Source organism: Diabrotica virgifera, chromosome 9 (genome assembly GCF_917563875.1).
Source record: "Diabrotica virgifera virgifera chromosome 9, PGI_DIABVI_V3a".
NCBI lineage: Eukaryota > Metazoa > Arthropoda > Insecta > Coleoptera > Chrysomelidae > Diabrotica > Diabrotica virgifera.
In genome coordinates this window covers 118,207,962-118,229,300 of record NC_065451.1, presented here as the reverse complement: position 1 = coordinate 118,229,300, position 21,339 = coordinate 118,207,962, and the positions used below count along the sequence as shown (strand labels likewise).

Genomic DNA, 21,339 nt, shown 5'->3' with positions numbered 1-21,339 from the left:
GCCACTTTTTATATAATTTTCCCTTCTCTTTTATTTTTCCTTGTACTTCGTTTGAACACCACCAGTGTCTTTATCCTCAAACTTTTTTCCTGAAGTTTTCCCAAGTATTTCAATAGCAGTCTCTAATACTACTGGTCATTTTTCTCCAAATTGTATTAGGAATCCAACATATTTTCTCTACTATTCTTTCCCTAAATAGACCTTCTTTCTCATCTTTTAGCATCCACCACTTGATTTTTTGTGGTCCTCTCCGATATTCTGGTTTAGCTTCCCTTTTTTACTTCAATGTCCAGAACAAGCAGCTTATGTTGCTGGCTTACTGCCTCACTAACTATTATTATGTATTCACGTATGTCTTCTTTCCTTATCATGAAATAGTCTATTTGGGATTGATGTTGTCCACTTTTGTACGTAATAAGATGAGTTTCTCTCTTTTTAAAGAATGTATTAACAATCGCCATATCTAGTGCTGTTGCTAATTCAAGCATATCATCTCCAGCTTCATTTGTAGTTCCAAAGCCTAATCCCCCATGTATTGCTTCGTACCCTGCCTTGGCTTGGCCCGCATGTACATTGAAATCACCTACTATTATAACTTTCTCCTCTGACGGAATATCACTCAGGTCGTCTCCTAATTGGTCATAGAAAGCTCTTCTTTCACTGTCACCCAGACCTGTTTGAGGAGCATACACACACACAACATTCAATACCTCTTTATCAATTACAAATTTCACTGACATTCTATCACTCGTTCTTACAACTTCCACTACGTTATCTTTCATTTCACTATCTGCAATTATACCAACTCCATTTCTAGTGTTACTACTACCTGCATACCACAATTTGTAACCTTCACCTAGTTCTTTCGCCCTTTGTCCTTTCCACCGAGTTTCTTGAATACAAGCAATTTGAACTCACCTTCGTTTGAGCGCATCCACTAACTCCAGACTCTTACCTGTAAGACTACCAAGATTACACGACCCTATCCTGATTTTTCTAACCTGCAATGGTGTTCCCCCTGAGATAGTCCTCACCCGTAAATCCGAACGGAGGCTCATTTTACTTCCGGCATATTTTACCTCAGGAGATGCCATCATTTCAGAATAAGTTTTTATATCATTGGAGAATGTATTTTCATTATTATTGCCTGAAAAGATTTTGTTTGGATATTTGATGCCTGAATGCCTTTTCTGTCAGCACCATACCCTGCCCTGCACGTTTAGCCAATACACCACCAATGCAACGAAAGTGCAGTATTACCCCACAAACGCCTGCATTTTTCTGTATGGGCCAGGATCCCTACTGTAGGGACTGCCCTATAAGCCAATGTATTGTTGCCTGTATCCCGCCACTAGGAGGCACGTACTTTATTCGGGATACGGGGGGATTTAATGTATATTATTTAGTTACTAAGTTATTATTTATGTCTTATATGTGGTTTGGGTTTATCTTGTCTTTTTTTGGTTGGTGTTTCATTGGATTTTTAGAAGTCCCCCCCCCCCTTAAGGCAAAGGCCAATGTCTAGATCCGCCACTGGTCTACCTAATGTTATAAAAATTGCTTTTAACCCAATCATTTAATTGGTTCTTTATTCTAATCAAATTGTAAAAAGGTTCTAAATCCAGGTGAGACCTTGTCTATAACCTTATCGTGAAAACTTTAACCCTAGTTTTTCATTAAACTCCACCGAGATATCACTTTCATAAAAGCTAGCAAGTTTCTTATGGGAAGTTTAATGATTTCTCCTAGGTCAAAGGTGCCACTGTATATAGGGTGAGGCAGATAACTGGCCTATTAGAAATATATCGAGAACTAAAGGCAACAGAATTATGAAAATTTGAGTGAAGGGGTTTTAAATAGTGATCTATTTAATGAAAATATTTTCATCTATTTTATACTTCCGGTTATACCGGAAGTTGCTTATAATTTCGTTTTTTAAATGGGATACCCTGTATATTTTTACATTTTTGGATTCTCCTCGATGTCTTCTTTCATAAAATATGAGGTTTTGTAATATTATATAGGGTAGTATAAAAGATAATTACGTTTTTTTCTAAATTTCGTAGCAAAATTCACACCCTGTAAAATTGTAGCAGTTTGACAACAAAAACTAATGGTTTTTAGTATACTGCCGTGTTAACTCAAAAGGGCGTAACTGCAATTTTTATTAAAAACGAGTTTGATGTCCCACGCGTTAGTTAGTAATCTTTTCTACAAATCTACCTGAGTTTCGTAGCCATATCTGCAATAAAACCGGATATATACTGCTTAAATTAATAGCCGTATCTGAATTTTCTACTAAAATGTTAGCTTTAAAAGCCGCAACTGTAAATGTTAACACAAAAAGCCGTAACCAAAAAGTTTTCGGCAGATACGGCCTATTCACTTAACATTTCAAGATATTATTATGTTGGTACGAAAAGTAGTAAACTGTCAATTTACTTTATTTCTAACCTTACTTTTTCGTGTTTTCATAGAATGTGTTTAGTTTGTTGTTCATAATAAATATGGATAATAATTTTGCAGAAACAACTAGTAAGTATATTTTCTACTAATTTATATAAAAAGTTAAACAAATACAAATTGTTACCTTGTACCTATGTGTCAAAGTATATATTTTTGGTTCTGAAGTTATTGTAAATTGATTATCTCGAAAATAAGGTTATGTCACTTTGGTTTTCACACCAAATAGGTATTTATATTATGTATGTTCTATTAAAAACTATAAAAATAATTATTGCTTTGTCAAATTACTTGATGAAAAAATTTGTTTCAGCAGAATTTAGAGGACGAGGTAAAATGTTGGTGGACCTGGCTTTAAATTCCGCAGAAACAAATAACGAGCTGTCGAATATAGCTCAGTCAGATGTTGAATCTGACGTGTCTGATGACAGAGATAGAGACTACCTTCCTTCAACATCTTCCTCAAGTGAAGAATTTTGGGACACAGATAATAACGTTAGCGACCAAAATATACATATTATTAGCAATATCCTATTACAACCTGCTTCAACAACGAGCTCATCAGCTATTTCGGAATTAAATTTAAACAACTTATTGACAGATACGGAAGAACATCGTACTACCAATAATTATAACTATTTTAATAATTTAATTCACAGTATTATACAAAGCGCAATAGACAAATCAGAGAGCAAAAAATACACTAAAAAGGGACAGTTAAGAAAACGGAAAAAAATAGAAGCAAGTTTAAGTGAACGACGTTCAATAAAAATGCAAAAGTTAGTCAATAAACACAAAATATCTGGAAGCTGTTTGGCTACTTGCAAGAAAAATTGCAGTAATAAAGTTTCAACTCTTCGACGGCAAGATATAAATAGGCAGTTTTGGAATCTTTCCTCCGAGGAACAGAAAGCTTTTTATTCAAGTTCCATTTTAAAGATTCCCAAAAAAAGATGCGCAACTAGAAATTCAGATAGTTCTCGGCGCTCTTTTACATTTATCTACCAGTTAAAAGATGAAGAAGGAATACCTCAAAATATTTGTAAAGTATTTTATCTGACAACTTTAGGACATCATGAAAAAAATGATAAGCCAGTTAGAACAGCTTTAAAGAGTTCCCAATTATCGCTTAAACCTAACAAAGATAAACGAGGAGGCAGCTTAAAAAAATTTGACAGAGATTTAATCATTAGTCATATACAGTCCTTTAATCCTACGACATCGCATTATAGACGAGCACATGCTCCGAACCGTTTATACTTGCCTAGCGACATAACTATAAAACTAATGTATGAATCATTTAAAGCAAAGTACAATATTCAATGTTCGTATTATTTATATCGTCAAATCGTTAGTGAGCTTAATATTTCATTTGCAAAGCTTGGAAACGAAGAGTGTTTTACTTGTGAAAAATACGAGATTCATAAAAAAGAAAGCTCACACGTGTTAGATGACGGTCTAGTTTGTCCTGAATGCGAAACATATAAAAATCATCGAGAAAAATTTATAAAGGCCCGAGAGATGTACTACGCTGATTCCAGATCGTCGGGCGATTCTAGAGTTTATACAGCTGATCTGCAGAAGGTATGAATTTTATTTTGAATAATATCTGTTATATTTGACCTTACACAATTTTTTGTAGGTGATTATGCTCCCAAGATGCGATACTTTCAAAGAAATTATATTTACTCCTAGACTGATAGCCTTTAATGAGAGCTTTGTTCCAGTTGGTACTTCTAAAACTTCTACAGTTGCTGTTCTATGGCATGAAGCTATTTCTGGAAGAAAAAAGGCTGATATTGTTAGCACATTTTATGCATTTTTAAACAAAATTAGGGATTCCGAAGAAGTTGTTATTTGGCTGGATAATTGTTCCGGTCAGAACAAAAATTGGTGCTTGTACACATTTTTTGTGTATGCTGTAAGCTCATTAGAATTGAACATTAGGAAAATAACCCTAAGATATTTTGAGTCAGGTCATACATTTATGGCAGCTGACTCATTTCACCATAGAGTCGAGCAATCATTAAATCGAAAAGGTAAAGTTTATGACTTCGTTGATTTTGTAGATGCGGTTAAAACGTCAACACGTAATGTCGAAGTTATCGACATGGCTTTTAATGATTTTTACAACTGGAAAGACGAATCATCTCAATATAAAATAACAAGGTTGGTCCCTCGTCCGTACCTTCAACAAATGGTGGAAGTTCAGTTCATCAGAGGTTTCCATACATTTGGTTATAAAACTAGTTTTGAAGGAGAAATCATAAGTGCCAATTTTTTAAAGGCTAATATCCAAAAAAATGGCATTGCAAAACCACTCTCTATCTCTCAACCACGAGGTATTACCATGGAAAGAAAACAGAATATAATCACTAAAATTGGTCAAATAATGCCCCCAAATCGCATTGCATTTTGGAAAAATATTTTTGTCAGCGAAAATGTGGACACAATTGATGATTAATATAATATAATAACTAGTTCGGAGTAGAAAATTAAGTATTAATCATTAATATTTGTTTGACTGAGTATGATATTTTAGTTAGTCTGTATTATTGTTGTTTACTTTTTTAACTTTTCCTAATTATTAAGAATAACTTACGAAATTAATACATTAATATTGTAACGTTCATTTGTTTAATGCAATAAATATTTTCAAAAAATCATGTAGTTACGTTCTTAATTATATACCTCATGTTAAGTGAAAAAGGCGTATCTGTCAAAATCTGTCAAAAGTGTTGTTTTCCCAAGTTAATACTCTACCAAAATTTGTCACATGATAGTATAGACCTATTTGTTAACTTCTATATGGTACAAGTCACAACTTTTTAAAAAATCACGATTGCCTAATCAAAACCACTAAAACTGATTTTTCTCGCAAACTAGTTTAAAGCAGATACGCCCTTTTGAGTTAACACGGCAGTATAGTCTAATTTTGTTAAGAATTGTTAGTATAGCTAATTTTTTAATTTTAGTATACAGGGTTGGTCGAAACTCGGAAAGAGTATTTTCTGAGTTTTCTTAAATGGAACACCCTATATTTTAGTATTGTACTGAAATGATATTTTATGATACTTTTTTATTTCTTAAGCATTCCCTATACCTAACTTCTTTTATTTGTGCTTAATTTTTAATTGAACCAACAATCTTCATTACGTAGTTATTTTGATAGCTCAACCATTATTGCTAATTTTAAGGATCAGTCTAGATTAATATGTATTCATTTCCGAAAAATTATTTGTGACTGAATATTTTCACGACCAACCTAATAAAATTTCACGTATTTTTTGTTACAATTAATATTTGGCTTGAATCACCCATAACTCACAATTTAAAGCAGTTAGGTATAGGGAATGCTTAAGAAATAAAAAAGTACCATAAAATAGCATTCCCTTACAATACTAAAATACAGGGTGTTTCATTTAAGAAAACTCAGAAAAAACTTATTCCGAGTTTCGACCAACCCTGTATACTAAAATAAAAAAATTAGCTATACTATCAATTAATAACAATAATAGACTATATTAAAAACCATTTGAACATAAATAGAGTTTTCGATGTTAAACTAATACAATTCTACAGGGTGTGAATGTTGCTACGAAATTAAGAAAAAAAACGTAATTATCTTTTAAACTACCCTGTGTAATATTACAAAACCTAATAATTTAAGAAAGAAGACATCGAGGAGAATCCAAAAATGTAAAAATATACAGGGTGTCCTATTTAAAAAAACGAAGTTATAAGCAAGTTCCAGTATAACCGGAAGTAGCAACCCCTTTATTCCGATTTTCATAATCCTGTTACCTTTAGTTCTCGAGATATTTCTAATAGGACTTTTATCTGCCTCACCCTGTATAGCTCATTACTCATTAATAATATCCCATTCTTGATTTACTTTTTATAACGATGTGTGGAGGAGGGCTATCTCATAGGGCGTCTATAGCTGTTATTGTTCATCGTATTATCATGTAATAAATCCATTATAACATGTCTTGTTTGATATCCCGCATTTTTCTGAGTCCAACGGGCTGGTATTAAAGTAGTTCTTACTCTCTTAGTACTATCTACTGATTCTACTGTTTTGTATTTCTACTATTCAGGTTTACTTCCTTATTCCTCTTCACTCCTTAGGAGCATACTCTCTGCCTCCATTCTGTCCTATCCTTTGCACTGATCTTTCTTTCTGCCCGGGTTGTCCCAATGGCATCAATTTCTTTCTCGATATTTCTTTTCCACGTTTCTACCTGGTCTTCTCTTTTCATGTGGTGTGTATTCTCGGGCTTGCCTCGCTATGTCTGTGACAGGTCTCCTTGGTGTGTAGCCCATCCAACTCAATGTCTACGACATTATTTACTGCAGTACACAAACCATAGTTTTTTCGTCTCCTGCTAAAAACGTTGTCAAATATTAAATATTTGACAACGCAAAAGTATTCTTTCGCAAACATGGATATCTTTCACAATGGCTTCCCGTTTTATTTTCACATAACAGACAGTGCAGTCTCGAAAACCATCCTCATTCTCGAGTTTTCTAAACCTTATTCGTTGTACAGGAACCAAAGTAACCAATGCCGCAAAATTAAGTTTATTTCGTCATTATTTTTTAAAGAGTTCATAGTTTTTATAATACATTGTGTTTTATGTTCAGAGATTAAATCAAAACATTTATTAGCACATTTACAAGCTTCGCCAGTTGTATGAGACTGTAACTTTAGTTTCTTCGAAATATCCTCTCAAAGTTTTTCCTTTTCTTAGAGTTTTTTCTACAAGCAAAAGGTAATTGATCACCCGAACACTCAACCGTATCTACCATGATTATTTTAATTATCCGATAAAAGTATCAGACGTCGTAAATAATCATTTTCACTTTAAAATAAAACAAAGTAAGCACTAACCACTTTTAAAACACAGAAACTGTAGAAATCAGGTTACCCAATGGCGCATGCTATTGTTGCCAACTACTAGGATTGCCTGGACTTATCATTGTTTTCTCCTGTTTGGAATGGTTGTATCTTTTGGCTTATCAAGTTATTACTCTGTGTTGTGTTACTCTTAGAAACTATGTAATTAAAACTACAAAGTGGTGTTAAAAACGAGAAATGTCAAAAATTGGACTTATCAAGTTCTTTACCTTTTTTTTGGGGAGGTGAGAATCTTCAAAAGACCGTCTGGGAAGGTGTCCCACGTGTGTCGGATTCGGTCTGTCACAGACTAAAAAACAAGACAAAAAGTAAACAAAACAATACAAAGGCGGTCAGCATGGGTCAGATGTAAGAAGTCCTCCCCCTGCTGACTACCGCTTACAACACACTTGAGTAATAAAATTTATTTAAAATGATAAATATTAAAAGAAGATATATAAATATTATATAAATAAGATCGAAGAAGTAAATAAAGAGATAAAACAAGATAATAAATAAATAAAACTAGTTAAAGTAAGACAGACAGCGCAGGTTGGATGTAAAGGATCCTCCCCCCACTGGCTGCCATCATTACCAGCTTTTATAGAACTCGTGATGGGAACACGCATGCGACGTATGCGGTAGCTGGGAATTCCAAAGCCTCGACGGGTGGAGCCTCTGACTCGCGTCAGAGTAGAGAAGGCGGGGCGATGCACATCGAGAACGTAGGCCTCGATGACATCGCCCTCCTTTGGAAGACTCTGTGGCTGTAATAAAATTTATTAAAAATTTAAGATTTAAGAAAAATTTTATAGAAATTTAAAAATACATGTAAAATATAAAATAATAAAGAATTATAAAATAAAAGAAAAAATGTCTAAGTTGCACACAAACCACTTACGTGGTTCTTGGGGTAGCCGATGGTCTGGACTCGTCTCGTTCTCCTGCGTCTCCATCGTCCGTCAGTGCACCAGCTCCCTCGGAATACATCCTTCCTCCGGCTTTCCGATTCTCCCAGCAGCTACTTCCCGGCGGCTGAGAGAGCACGCATCTTGGCAGTGACTGTCTGCTCCGGGATATCCTATCTGAGGGCAGCTACTGGATTCTTCCAGACAGAGAAGTCTGGTTCGTCGGTGATTTGGCACACCTAAGAATCCACAGCCACCAGGTTCTGCAGGAGCCCTCGATGAGGCGGAATGTTAGATTGACGGAACCAGCCCCAGTTCCGTCTAGGCAACTCTAACATGGCCTCCCCGCTGTCTTCTTTGAGTCCACCTCTTGGTGAACTCAGGCTTGTGTGGCTCTTAATCTCAGGGTGGGTGGTGGGTTCATTCACTAGTTGGGCGACATGTCCTCAATAGGGGAAATAAGTCGGAGTCGTAAGTCCCCCGGAAGGGCCTCCGACTTACAACACGCAAGGGGTTGCTCAGTTCACCCCCGGCCTATTGGGTCCTCGTCCATATTCCTCGTGAACGGCATCAACTGGGCCCTAACCCTCCTGGGTTAGGCATCCTGCCATGGGGAATGCGCACCACGCCTTGAAAGCAAAGGCGAGTGCAGTGTATCTAGTTCTAAAAAGAAACGAAAATACAAGTTTTCTTACATTAAACATAAACCTAAAATAAAATACTGCTACTACTGCTACGTTGAAGAGTTGTACTGAGTTCTGCCTAATTCAGAACTCAGTACAGTTCTCGCGGTCATCTCTTTCTTCTTTTTCTTCGATATCCATACGGTTCTTTCAGATAGGTAGTCATTTATTATGTTGGACACATACTCTGGATCCCCAAATTCGACTACTCGGTCTACTATGAGACCCGAGTTTGCTGAATTAAAAGCATTTTTTATGTTCAACAGAACAAGGACCACCCATCTTTTTTTACTTGCTTTAGCCGCGTCCCTTATCCAGGTCGCGGTGTCGACTGTCGATTTACCTTTTCGAAATCCATATTGTTGATTTGATAACACTCTCTTATATTCCAACACGCCCTCCAGCCTCTTCTTGATAAGCCCTTCGTAGAACTTACCAAGGCAGTCCAAAATGCATATTGGCCGATAAGAAGCTGCTAAATCGGGGGGTTTCCCAGGCTTTAGGAGTAGAACTAAGTTCGCTTCCTTTAAGTCCCTGGGAATCTCTTGCTTCTGCAGTAGGTCGTTGTATTCTTCTGATCAAATTTGGTTTCTCCGTTGCTATTATTTTTATTGCCTCTGGTGGCAGCCCGTCAGGGCCGGGAGCTTTCCCTGTCTTCATCCCTGACCAGCGGTTCTTACTGCATCTTCCGTGAACTCCTCTACCATCGTTGGAAATATCTTGATGAAATTCTGATGATTCTTGGTAGGAAAGAGGAGCTCAGCTGATTCCATCCGCTGGTCTTCATCGAGTTTATATGGGGCGATTATTTTCAGCGTCTTCATAGTGATCTTGTACGCATCGCCCCATATATCTTCGTCCAATGCTTTTATCAGGGCCACTTTTCATTTTTCTCTTGTCTTATTTTTTTATTTAACGTTTTCTTAGATCCTTATATATTTCCATGAGCTAGAGGCTGCCCTGGCTTCTCGTATAATTCCTTCGAGCTCTGAGGCATCTCTCCCGTAGACCTTCTATCTCATCCGTCCACCAGTAGGGGGATTTTTTATTATTCTTTCTCTTCACGGTGGCCAACTTTGCTGCACTTTCTAGTGCTCTTCTCAGCTGGCCAAGGTCAGAAATCTGTTCTTCATTTATCTTCCTAACCTCCGATAGGTACGTGGTTTTGTTGAAATAAATTTCCGTGTGTCCTATCGGCCGCCTTATTCCCCCTTTAACCTTTATTTCGTATTGTATATACCGGTGGTAGGTAAATAACTGATCGTCAAGGACATCCCAGCCGTGCACTCTCCTGGATAGCCCTTCACTCGCGAACGTAATATCAATGTGTGTTCGGCTGACCCCCCTTACGAATGTTGGTTTGTTATTATTTAATACTTGGAGGCCAGCCTGAGCTATCCATTCATTCCATATTTCCCCCTTTCTGTCGTTTATGGGGGCACCCCACAACCTAGATTTCGTGTTAATGTCCCCGGCGATCAGCACTTCTTTTTCGTTCGTGGCGGCGCTCATTATTTCATCTACGATTGCTTTGTATCTTATCATAGGGATATTTGCGGACACGTAGCATGCCAGCAGGCTGAAATCCCTCAGTTTGATGAGGATATGATTTCCTTCCCTGAAAATACCACGCACCACCAAACCCTTATTTCTAAAGAGCACCGCCACATTCTTCCCATTATCCTGGACCCAACCACCGGCTGATGTTATTTTTTTGTTTGGTTCCGGGACGATCAGCAGGTCTATTTCTAGCTTGCAGGCTTTTGCGTGGACAAGGTCGTGTGCTCGGCGTGTCCTGCCCACGTTCACCTGCAATATCCGTGTACCAGGTTGATCCTTGAGGTCTACTTTGGTTCAGTTCCCAGATGCCGTTTCTGCGTCGGATTCACGTCTTTCGAAAAAGTTAAAAAGCATAAAAGGTTAAATAAATAAATTAATTAATATAAATAAAATAAATAGATACGGTATATGGATAAAATACAAGCCCTTATCCCTTGCCGTACTGCTCCCTCATAGGCCGATCAGATGCCCGCATATTCCAGTCTAAGCGCCAGATTCATATTTAGAATTTTATACTGACGCGTAAGCCTTTTTGTTTTTCCGATGGCCTGGCTGGGCTTGAACTCACATACCTCACGTCGAAGTGAAGTGCGGGTCAGCCGCTTGTCTCACTGAGCTATCCGATCGACTAATAGATAATAAAATAGATAAAATAGATAATAAAATAGATAAAATAAATAAAATAAATTTTGTAGATATAAAATAACACCTAGGCGGGCTCTATATGGGCCCACCTTCGTTTTTAAGGAGTCTATTTTATATTTGTTTGACGTTTTTTTAGGGGTTCCCCTCTCCTCCCCTGACATATACAAGGGCTCGGTAGGACGGACAGGCCATCCTGTCCATCCTATGCCCTTCTTCTTTACACACCGAGCAGTATGATTTATTACCGCAGTTTGCAACTGTATGTCCCGTTTGTAGGCAATTATAGCAGCACGCCGTCCTTATCTCTTCCTTACAGTCGTAGTTGTTGTGCCCGGACTTTAGGCACTTGAAACACCTAACTGGGATGTGTCTCTCCATTATTGGACACACGACCCATCCTATTTTTATTGAGCCGTACCTCCTCAACTGTTCTGCTGTGGAGGGGCGTACGGCTATCGTAGCGACCTGTTCCCCATAGCTGTTTGTTCGCAGAGCCTTCACTTCTATCTCTCCCTCAGGAACGCCTGTATAGCTCTTTATCATTTCCTTTAGACTTTCCTCACCAACCCCGGGGTCCAACCTCGTAATCGTGAAGAAAGTCTCTTTTCTTCTGATTGCCGTGTCCATCCCGTTCATTTTGCTGTTCAGTTCAGGCCTCAACTTCTCCGCAGTCCTCTTCCCTTTGACTGTACAAGTAGATCTCCCCCATTCGTTCTTTTTAACTTGTCCACTTGCAGACCGATCTTTCCAATGTCGATTTTTTCTCTCATTTCGCTATCTTTATAAGGAGGGCTTCTTCTTGTTCTGTCTTCTTCTCTGCCTCGAGTTCCTTCCATCTTATTATCATCTCCCATGAGATATTTTCCCTCCGCCCAACATATTTGAGGGCTTTCCTTATGGTCTCCTTGTTAAGGTCGTTACCAGCTACGACCCATACAACCTCTGGTGTTTCATCCATGTCTTTCTTAATTTTGGTTATAGCCTTTTCTGCTAGGTTGTATATATCGCCACCCCTTTCTTTTTATATTCCGGCGACGAACGTGTACCAAATTGTTTTTTTATTTTCTTCCCTCCTAAAGTTCTCAAGGAATTTGATTTCTCCCTCGTTCACTTCCCCTAGTGTTTCTGCCACGTCCTCTCCCACGTCCTTTATTATATTTTCTACCCCCTTGTCCCCACTTTGTTTTTGTATATGCTTTCTCCGCTAGTGTTGGCTAGTGAGTCGATGTTTCGAAACAATGAGTCGAGTCATGGAACTGTTTTAATGATTCGATACATTAAAAGTTTACTGTTTCGAAACATCGAGTCAATACGTGTCATTTATCAATATTACGATTGTATCTATCGATTCTCGGATCTCTCATATTGCTGGATGTATACTGTGTTGCATGATCAGGATGTGTTTGTTTATCAAGTAATCAAGTCGGAAAAATTTTAAAACGCGTCATTAACGACCGAGTCTATGTTTGAAACAGAAAGTACACACAGAAAACAGAAACAATCACAGCTATTTAAGTTCATGTAAATCACAGAGTTACTTGTTACTTCCAGTCTGTATGTCTGACACAAATTACAAATTGGCATGTTATATGTAATCATGTAAACAAGAATGTTTGACAAGCAAGAAATATTTGTTTTGTTTTAAGGAGATGGTTATTTTTTATACAATTTATTAATTTTAACACCTAGAGAAATCTCAAGAATCTAAAGGCTTTCTCTTGTTAAATATTGTGAGACGAAAATATACACCAAAATTTTTCGATTATGAACTAAGAGAACTCCAATGTTTAAAAACCGTGTTTAAAATATTATTTTCTTAGAATAATTGATCAAGTATTATCCAGATCCATATTAGCTTTAAAATTGTTTTCATTGCCTTACTCGTCAAATTCTCTTGATATTCTTCCATATTTGAAAATAATCTAACTTTATCTTTACCAAATGTCAATATTTCATTTTTCAAAGAATTGTCCTCACTTTACGTGTAACAAACCTCAAATAATTAAAAAAATTTTGAGGTCTACTATGATACAGTAAAACTTATCTGATTTTGGTTTGGCAATATTAAATATTAACTACTTATATAGCAAGAGCTCGTCAATAAAATCGACTTTGAAGATATTATAAAAAAAATTTCTGCAGTCAAATCTAGAAAAACACCAACTAAATTTAATTCAAGGTATCCATTTCTAGATTTTAGATTTAACTAATATACTTATTAATGTTATAAGTATTTGTTATTTTGCTATGATCAGTAAATCAGTTACAAGAACAAAGTAATTTGAGTTCTTGCAATTTCTGTTGTACGAGTACAAAGTAAAAAATTATATATTTATTTCATAATATAATTAGATATATAGTAGATTTAATCTAAAGAGCTCTAAAATATTTCCCATGCTCGGGCGCTACTCAGCTTTGCGGGAGCCCTAAGTAATATAAGGGTATATGTTTTTTTGTAGTTTCATCTTTTATTTTATTACGTTGGACTATTGTGTGTGTTTTATTATTATTCAGAGGTAATGTTTAGTGCACGGTGATGAAGAATACAAATTGGTAAGTAACTAAAATACATTTATTATTATTATTTTGATGTAATCCAAAATGTATGTAAAAAACCAAATAGGTACTTAAGATATAAAAAGACCTACACCTACGCTGCAATTCAAAAAAATGCAACAAAAATGTGCTAGGAAATTGCGGGTACGGTTTGTAGCGTGTCCATTTTTGCAATATAGAGATATTAGAGATATAGTGTCTTCATTATTCAGTGTTATTTTCAATTCTTTTTTAAAAATCTTCATACTATATAAAAATTCCCATGTTTAGTCTACCATGAGAAAGTAGTTACCACTTAATCCTGAAAGCATAAAGACGTCTTTATTATACCACTTATAATTCATCCCAAGTAATTAAAAAAAATCTCAGGGAATTATCTGTACTAAGGACCCACTTTACATAACGTTTTCGAGTAGTTTTCAAGTATTCGAATACGACCTTATAAAAGTACAAACGCGCGTTATTTGGGATAGTCTTCTGGTGTTCGTTGTACACATTTGTTCAGTAAAAAGTTATACAGTTTTTTTGGTGTGATTTTTGTGCATTTCATAGTTTATAGTGGTAAGTTTATTTAATTTTTTTTTTATTTTATTTCAACAGTAACAAAGAACGACTTTTTCAAAAATGAATAACCATTTTCAATTTTTTTTTAAGATTTTTCCTTTTAAAATAGGTCTTTTGGTACCTACGGCGAAATTCGAGCCATTTTTTTACGAGCCGCCTTCTTTGACAAGCTGTGCTGTTCGCAAACTACTTGAGATTAGGAAAAAGGGCCGACGCGTGGCATTTTAAAAGGTTCGTATAATTTATAGTTTTAAGTTCAAGGTACTATTATCTAGTGGTATTTTTTTAGCTACTTTTGAGTGATAAAACATGAGATTGAGATTAGTAAAAGTGGCCGACACGTGTCATTTTAAGAAGTTGGTATAATTTATCATTTATCCTTTTAAGGTCAATGTACTATGTATATGTATTGGTAGTTTGAATAATTTTTTACCTAATTTTGAGTATGTGGACCATAATTATATATAATACGTTAAAATTAAAATCGAATATTTTTAGTGCATGTGCAAAAGAAGATTTTTCTATCTATTTTTCTTTTTTTTATTTTTATATATTTATAATCTGTATCCCTTCTACCCTGAGGTGTAGGAATCTGTTTCTGATTCTTTCATTCTTTTTTGTTCTTCGCAAATTTCTTCCATATCTTTCTGTTCTCTGTTAGTTTTTTGGCATCGTTCCATGTTGTTCCCCTCTTTTTCAAAATATCTATTATTACTGCATTCCATTGTTTTCTTGGTCTACCACGTTTTTTCCTTTCTATATTTCTACTTTCCAAGATTCTTTTAACAGGAACATTATCACTCATTCTTTGAAGGTGTCCCCACCAACCCAGCTGTCTTTCTTCTATATAAGTTTCTAATTTCAAAAAATTTAAAAATATATGTTCTAATGTAAAAAACATGATCTTTTGTATTTGTTTAAAAAAATTGTTTAAACAATTTCTGCCCAAAAATTCCGCCCGGCATCCTTCTGATTTGTTTAAAAGGGGACATTTTTTAATAGGAATCCACAAAGAAACCGAATCAGAATTTTTTTAGACTGGAGCGGTCTCACCACATGGACTAGTATATTGGTAAGTGGAATAAAATATTGCACCTATGCTGCAATTCAAAAAAATGCAAAAAAATACTCACATGCAGTGCAGTTACCTACTAACGTTTCATCGTGTTAGTCGGTTAGTTTAGTTGGGACGTGTGTAGAGCTGACCCTGAGAAGAATGATAGTCGGGGAGTCCTTCCGTGTCAAGTGGTTAGGTAGGGACGTGTATAGGCCCTTTTAACACGCTGAACTTAATGCTTCTATAGCTGTCTATTTTGTACACTTTTTATAAAAATGCGATTTGCTTTAGATATTTTGTTTTTATTTTTTTTATTTTAGGATTTTGTAAGGAGTTCAGTTTAAGCATGTCCACTAAAAGAAGTGCCGTTTGGGATTATTTCACTCAAAATTCCAGGGGCACTAGTAAAGTTAAGTGTAATTTATGTTTTTCACAGTTAGCTTGTAAGAATGGATCAACGCCTAACATGACGCGACATTTGAAATTAAAGCACCCTACAATAAATATAAAGGATAGAAGAAAGACATTCAATATAGAAGAACAAGAGGTGGAATTAGATGCCGATGATATAAATACGCCGGGTACTAGTACACAACGATTAAACGTTATTGATAAAACAAATACGCCGGGTACTAGTACACAAGGATTAAACGTTATCGATGATTTAAATACGCCCGGTACTAGTACACAACGATTAAACTTCGATGAAATAAATGTCCCCGGTTCTAGTACCAGCGATTTGACAAGTACCAGCGAATTGACTACAACTAGAAATGTGTCAAAAACAAAACAACTCGCTATTAGTGGATTCATTAAAAAACCAATAGGACTTTCGAGAAGACACGCACTTGATAGGCAATTGTTAAAATTCATCGTTACTGATTACCAACCATTCAATATTGTAGAAAGTCGTAATTTCAAAAAGTTCGTTCGAATGTTAAACCTCAATTATGAACTTCCCAGCCGAAAAGGTATTTAAAATAGTCTATTAAATGCATGTTACGATGAATGTATAACTCAATTAAGAACAATAGTAGAAAAAACACCATATTTTGCTATTACAACCGATGGCTGGACATCAATTAGTAACGAAGGATTTTACGCAATAACTGCCCACTTTATAGATGAAAATTATACAATCAAATCGGGATTATTGTCAACCTTTAAATCTGTAGGGCCAAGTACTTCAGAGAATATTACCGAACAAATTAAAAAAATATTGTTAGAATGGCAGGTTGACCAGAAAATAGTGGCATGTGTAACGAATAATGCTGCGAATATGGTCAAAGCAGTACAGATTGCAAGTTGGCGACATGTACCTTGTTTTGCCCATTCCCTTAATCGAATAGTGCAGTCCAGTTTGCCAACAATCGCAGATACAGTAGACAAAGTCAAGTCAGTGGTGGAATTTTTCAAGAGGAGCTCATCAGCAACTGAGAAATTAAAACTTAGTCAAAAGCGGATGGGATGTAAAGTCCTTAAACTAAAACAAGATTGTCCTACTCGATGGAACTCAACATATGAAATGTTAAGCAGGTTTCATCAAAATAAGGAATCTTTACAGTACCTTTACAGTATCTTTAAGTATAATGGGGATTTTAAATAATCCTACACTTCCTACTTTATCACCGGAGGACTGGTACATAATAGAAAATTGCGTCGACATTTTGTATATATTTAACGAAATGACCGTTGAACTTAGTGCGGAAAAAAAATGTAACGCTTTCAAAAATCGCAGTATTAAGCAAAAACCTAATAAATTATTGTTTCCGCTTAAAAAACGAAAATTTTGAAAGTGATTCTGTGAGTAATCTAGTCGATAAATTGTATGAGGAAGTTACAAGCAGATTTAAAAGAAAATATCGAAATATAGATTTAATATGGGAGGCAAAATTTTTAGATCCACGATTTAAACAACATGGATTTCACGACGATGACAGTTTTAAACGAATTAAAGAAATTATAATTAATAAATGTTGTCAGATAAAAGAGGGGGATAAAGTTACTAAACCAACTGATGACTCTTTGGCAATACCTACTTCTTCGACATCTTCAAAACGATCACGTTTTGGTGACATGTGGTCTGAATTTGATTCGACTGTGGACACTATATTAAAAAAGTCTGCTAACTCGCGTGCCGCTGCCATTATTGAGGTTGATAAATATTTACACATGCCACTAATTTCTCGCAAAGATGATCCACTTTTGTGGTGGAAAGGAAATAAGAGTTTGTTTCCCAGTCTATTTGAACTGATGCAAAGAAGACTTTGCATTCCAGCTACATCTGTACCTTCTGAAAGAATATTTTCTAAAACAGGACAGATCATAACTGAGAGACGAAATCGTTTAAGTGTTGAAAAGTCCACAAAAATTATATTTCTAAACAGCTATTTTAATAACTATGATTGTAACTAATAATGTGTATAATATCTGATTAAAAATCATGATTATTAAAACAGCTGTTACATAATCGGTACACTTTGTTATGTTTTATTTAATAAGTTTTTATTTAATGTTTTATTAAGTAAGTCTAGTAGTTTAGGTATATGTATATTATCTATGGCTATCCGAAGATGAGCTGATTTAATTTTTATTTTGTATCAAAATATGTATATTATAAACCGTTTTTGGTGCTACTATAGTATGCGGTATCTTATAATATCCTGTATTATATTACAGATTACAGTGCCAGTCAAAAATTTTACAAATTAATACTTTCTCATATCAATTTACTATTTTAATTGGGAATTGATATGACAAAGTATGAATTTGGAAAATTAAAATAATAATTCCTCTGATTTATGCGTCTATTCGCTTTGTAAAGAATTTCATTGTTGTGTGCAAACTTTTCTGAGAAAAGCTGTGTTTAGAGCCGCACAGGTATAATACAGTGTGACAGTGTCAGCAAAAATCTTTTCAAAGTGAATAAAACACAAAGCAGAAGAATTATTATTTTAATTTTACAAATTAGCACTTTGTCATATCAATTTACTATTTTAGTTGAAAATAATCCACACAAAATTGGCTTATTCTGCACACTAGGTATAATAAGGCACAGGTAGACCGCATTCCATAGCAGCACACAAATACTATAGTAGTCTTTAGTATTTATTGTTTTATTGGTGTAACATTATTTTATTTTGTTTTGTTTATTTTTTTTTGTTTTCTGTTTGTGTGACAATAAACATTTCTATTATCTAAAAGTTTTATTTCTCTAACATTAATTTTAGTTGAAAAACCAAAAACAATTGTTTAAAATTTAATCGAAGAACTGAGAATATTTGACATACATATTCATATATAGTACCTCTAATAGTAATTCGACTAGGTATCTTACCAGAAATAAGTTTCTACACAAATTAAAAATTAAATTAAGGTCCATTTTAATGTATCTATAGCCGCGAAACTATATTATAATATTTTATAATAGTTACTGTTATTTATTTTGCCTCTACATTCTACATGCTTAGAAATTTGAACCACTGCTGATTTTAAATATTTCAGTTGCCAATCTTAATTTAATTTTTAATTTAAAAGTTACAAAGGTGTAGAAACTTATTTCTGGTAAAATACTCGAATTTTATTGATTAGGTACCTATGAGTTATAATATAGGTACGACACGACCACAAGGTACTTTGTTATCAAATGCTATCAGTTCTTCGATTAAATTTTAAACAATTGCTTTTGGTAAACGAAACAATGTTTAAAATGTTTCTTATGATACACTGAAACAATAATCTATGTCTCAAATTTCTATTTTCCAGTCTTAATCTCCCTGTATAATGCAACAATTAAATGTCATTTTTATTTCACAGTATAAACAATACCTATTTCCGTTTTGCTATTCATTTAAGAAATGGTCATGAAATCCATACTACCCAGAAAAAACCTAATTAAATAAAATCAGACTAAACACACTTAACCTACAACTATAAAATATAAATTTATATTTATATAAAACAAAAACAATAAATTTATGTCTAACAAGCTCAAATTCCTGACCTCACAACGTGTCATGGTCATGTGCCTTATATTTATATTTATGTATTAGGTAATACACACTAATACACAGAGTTCCAGAATCAGAATACAAATCGACACGAAATGTTTCAAATGTATCGTTCTCGTTGCAATGTATCTTTGCATAGCGACCCACAATTGATTATGAAGTTCCAGAATCGGGTAGAATTACATGTGTGTCAATTGTTTCAATGTTTCGAATCACTGTTTCGAAACATTATAGTGAGTTGATTCAAATGATTCGAAACATTCAAATGAGTCATTTCGCCCACCACTATTCTCCGCCCATTTGCTATTACTTATACTCATAAAGGTTTTTTTTCCTCTCCCTCAGGTTTAGAGCTATTTTTTCTTGCTATTCTCTCTGTCTTTCTTGTTCCACTTTTAGCTTGCAGTAGTTGCATTTTACTTCTTGTTCTGGTTTTTCGGTTATACTCTCGTCTTCTTTTTTGTTGTTGGTGGATTTTATGACTCCTAACAGTTTTTTTTAATTCCGTGTCCATCTCTACCTTTTCCCCCTTTTCTTCGCTTAGGTTAGTAAATATCTCTATTAATTTTATATTTAACTCTTCGAGTTTCCTGTTTATTTTTTGTTGTTTGTTTCGTTGGGAAACTTAATACTCTCTTCGAGTCTCTCCCTCTTCAGATCATTTATTCTCTCTCAACTGTCCTCTTTCCTTTTCTTCTTATTCATGGTTTCATCATCAAGCAGGAAAGAGGCTAACACCCTCTCCTGAATATTTTGCCATCGTTTTTCTATTTTTTCCGCTTCCTCTTGGGATTTTTCCTCCCCTATCTCATCGTCATCATTTTAACTGTTTTCCAGTATTTCATCTCCTACTGTTCATCTTCTGTTTTCTTTTATGCGTATTTATGAGCTCTCTCTCAAATTTGTTCATTTCTTCTTCCCATTCCAGGTCGTCAGGTGACTGTTTTTTCCTATTCTTATTTTCCGTATCCGTTTCATTGTCCGTGTCTCGCCGATGGTCGTCTTCGCTCACCCTAGTCTGTTTAGTATTTTTTATTTATTTATTTATTTATAAAAATCCAAACAGGTCCTAAAACCTTTTTACATGGACAGTTATAATCATAAACTTTATATAACAAATATAACTAATATATACAGTCATTAGCACAACTATTGATAGGCAGATATAGAAGACTTTAACACAAAAACAGCTAGACTAACGATATCTATTATCCATCTACTAGTTTAAAGTGCTCTTGCACTGTACGTCTATAGCAACCAACTGACATTGTAAAATCAATGTTTTTACTAAATTTATATTGTTCGCTAGTTTCAACATGGCCTCTAGAGGAGAGCAAACAGATGTTCTTATTTTTCCAAACAACAACTGATATCTCGTTGCTTTTCGAGGAACATTAAATGGTATCCGCATTCGTAAATCAATTGTACCTGAAATATTATTAATTATTTTATATAAAATCATTGCCATTACAAATTTGCGCCTACTAGTCAAAGACAAAACTTCAAATTCTTCCCTTAGCATGGTTGATCTTATGGTTCCATAATCAGGCCATCGATGATGTTTTTTGAAATACAAATAACAAAGAAACTTATTCTGAACTTTTTCTAGTGCCTCTAAATGTACTTGAGGTTGTTGTCCCCAAATAATAGAACCAAATTCTAATATTGGTCTAACTAAAGTATTATATAATATTTTTATACCCTTAATACTAGTAAATCGCAAGTTTGTCGACATATAAAACCCAGCATACGGTTCGCTCGTTTTGCAGCTTTACCAATATGTGTAGCAAATGACAGTTGATTATTATAAATCAAACCCAAATCCTTGACCTCACTGGTCCTTTTTAAAACATTCAGTCCTATTAAATAATCAAATACTATTGGTTCTCTTTTACGGGTAATAGACATAACGTAGCACTTATTTATATTGAATTTGATCTTATTATTGTCACCCCATAATAAAATGTTCTCAATATCCCTTTGAATCATTACG

At 34.8% G+C, this 21,339-nt stretch overlaps 2 protein-coding genes across 2 annotated transcripts; both read left to right on the top strand.

Annotated features, from left to right (window-relative positions):
• The first annotated feature begins 4,094 nt into the window (after positions 1-4,094).
• LOC126892245 (uncharacterized) lies at positions 4,095-5,380 on the top strand. The gene has a single exon (XM_050661739.1). The coding sequence runs from the start codon at positions 4,112-4,114 to the stop codon at positions 4,925-4,927; it is 816 nt and encodes a 271-aa protein (XP_050517696.1). The 5' UTR covers positions 4,095-4,111; the 3' UTR covers positions 4,928-5,380.
• A 10,302-nt stretch (positions 5,381-15,682) lies between these two features.
• LOC126891254 (uncharacterized) lies at positions 15,683-17,751 on the top strand. The gene is made up of 3 exons (XM_050660435.1): positions 15,683-16,307; positions 16,686-16,899; positions 17,133-17,751. The coding sequence occupies exons 1-3, from the start codon at positions 15,683-15,685 to the stop codon at positions 17,749-17,751; spliced, it is 1,458 nt and encodes a 485-aa protein (XP_050516392.1).
• The last annotated feature ends 3,588 nt before the right edge of the window (positions 17,752-21,339 follow it).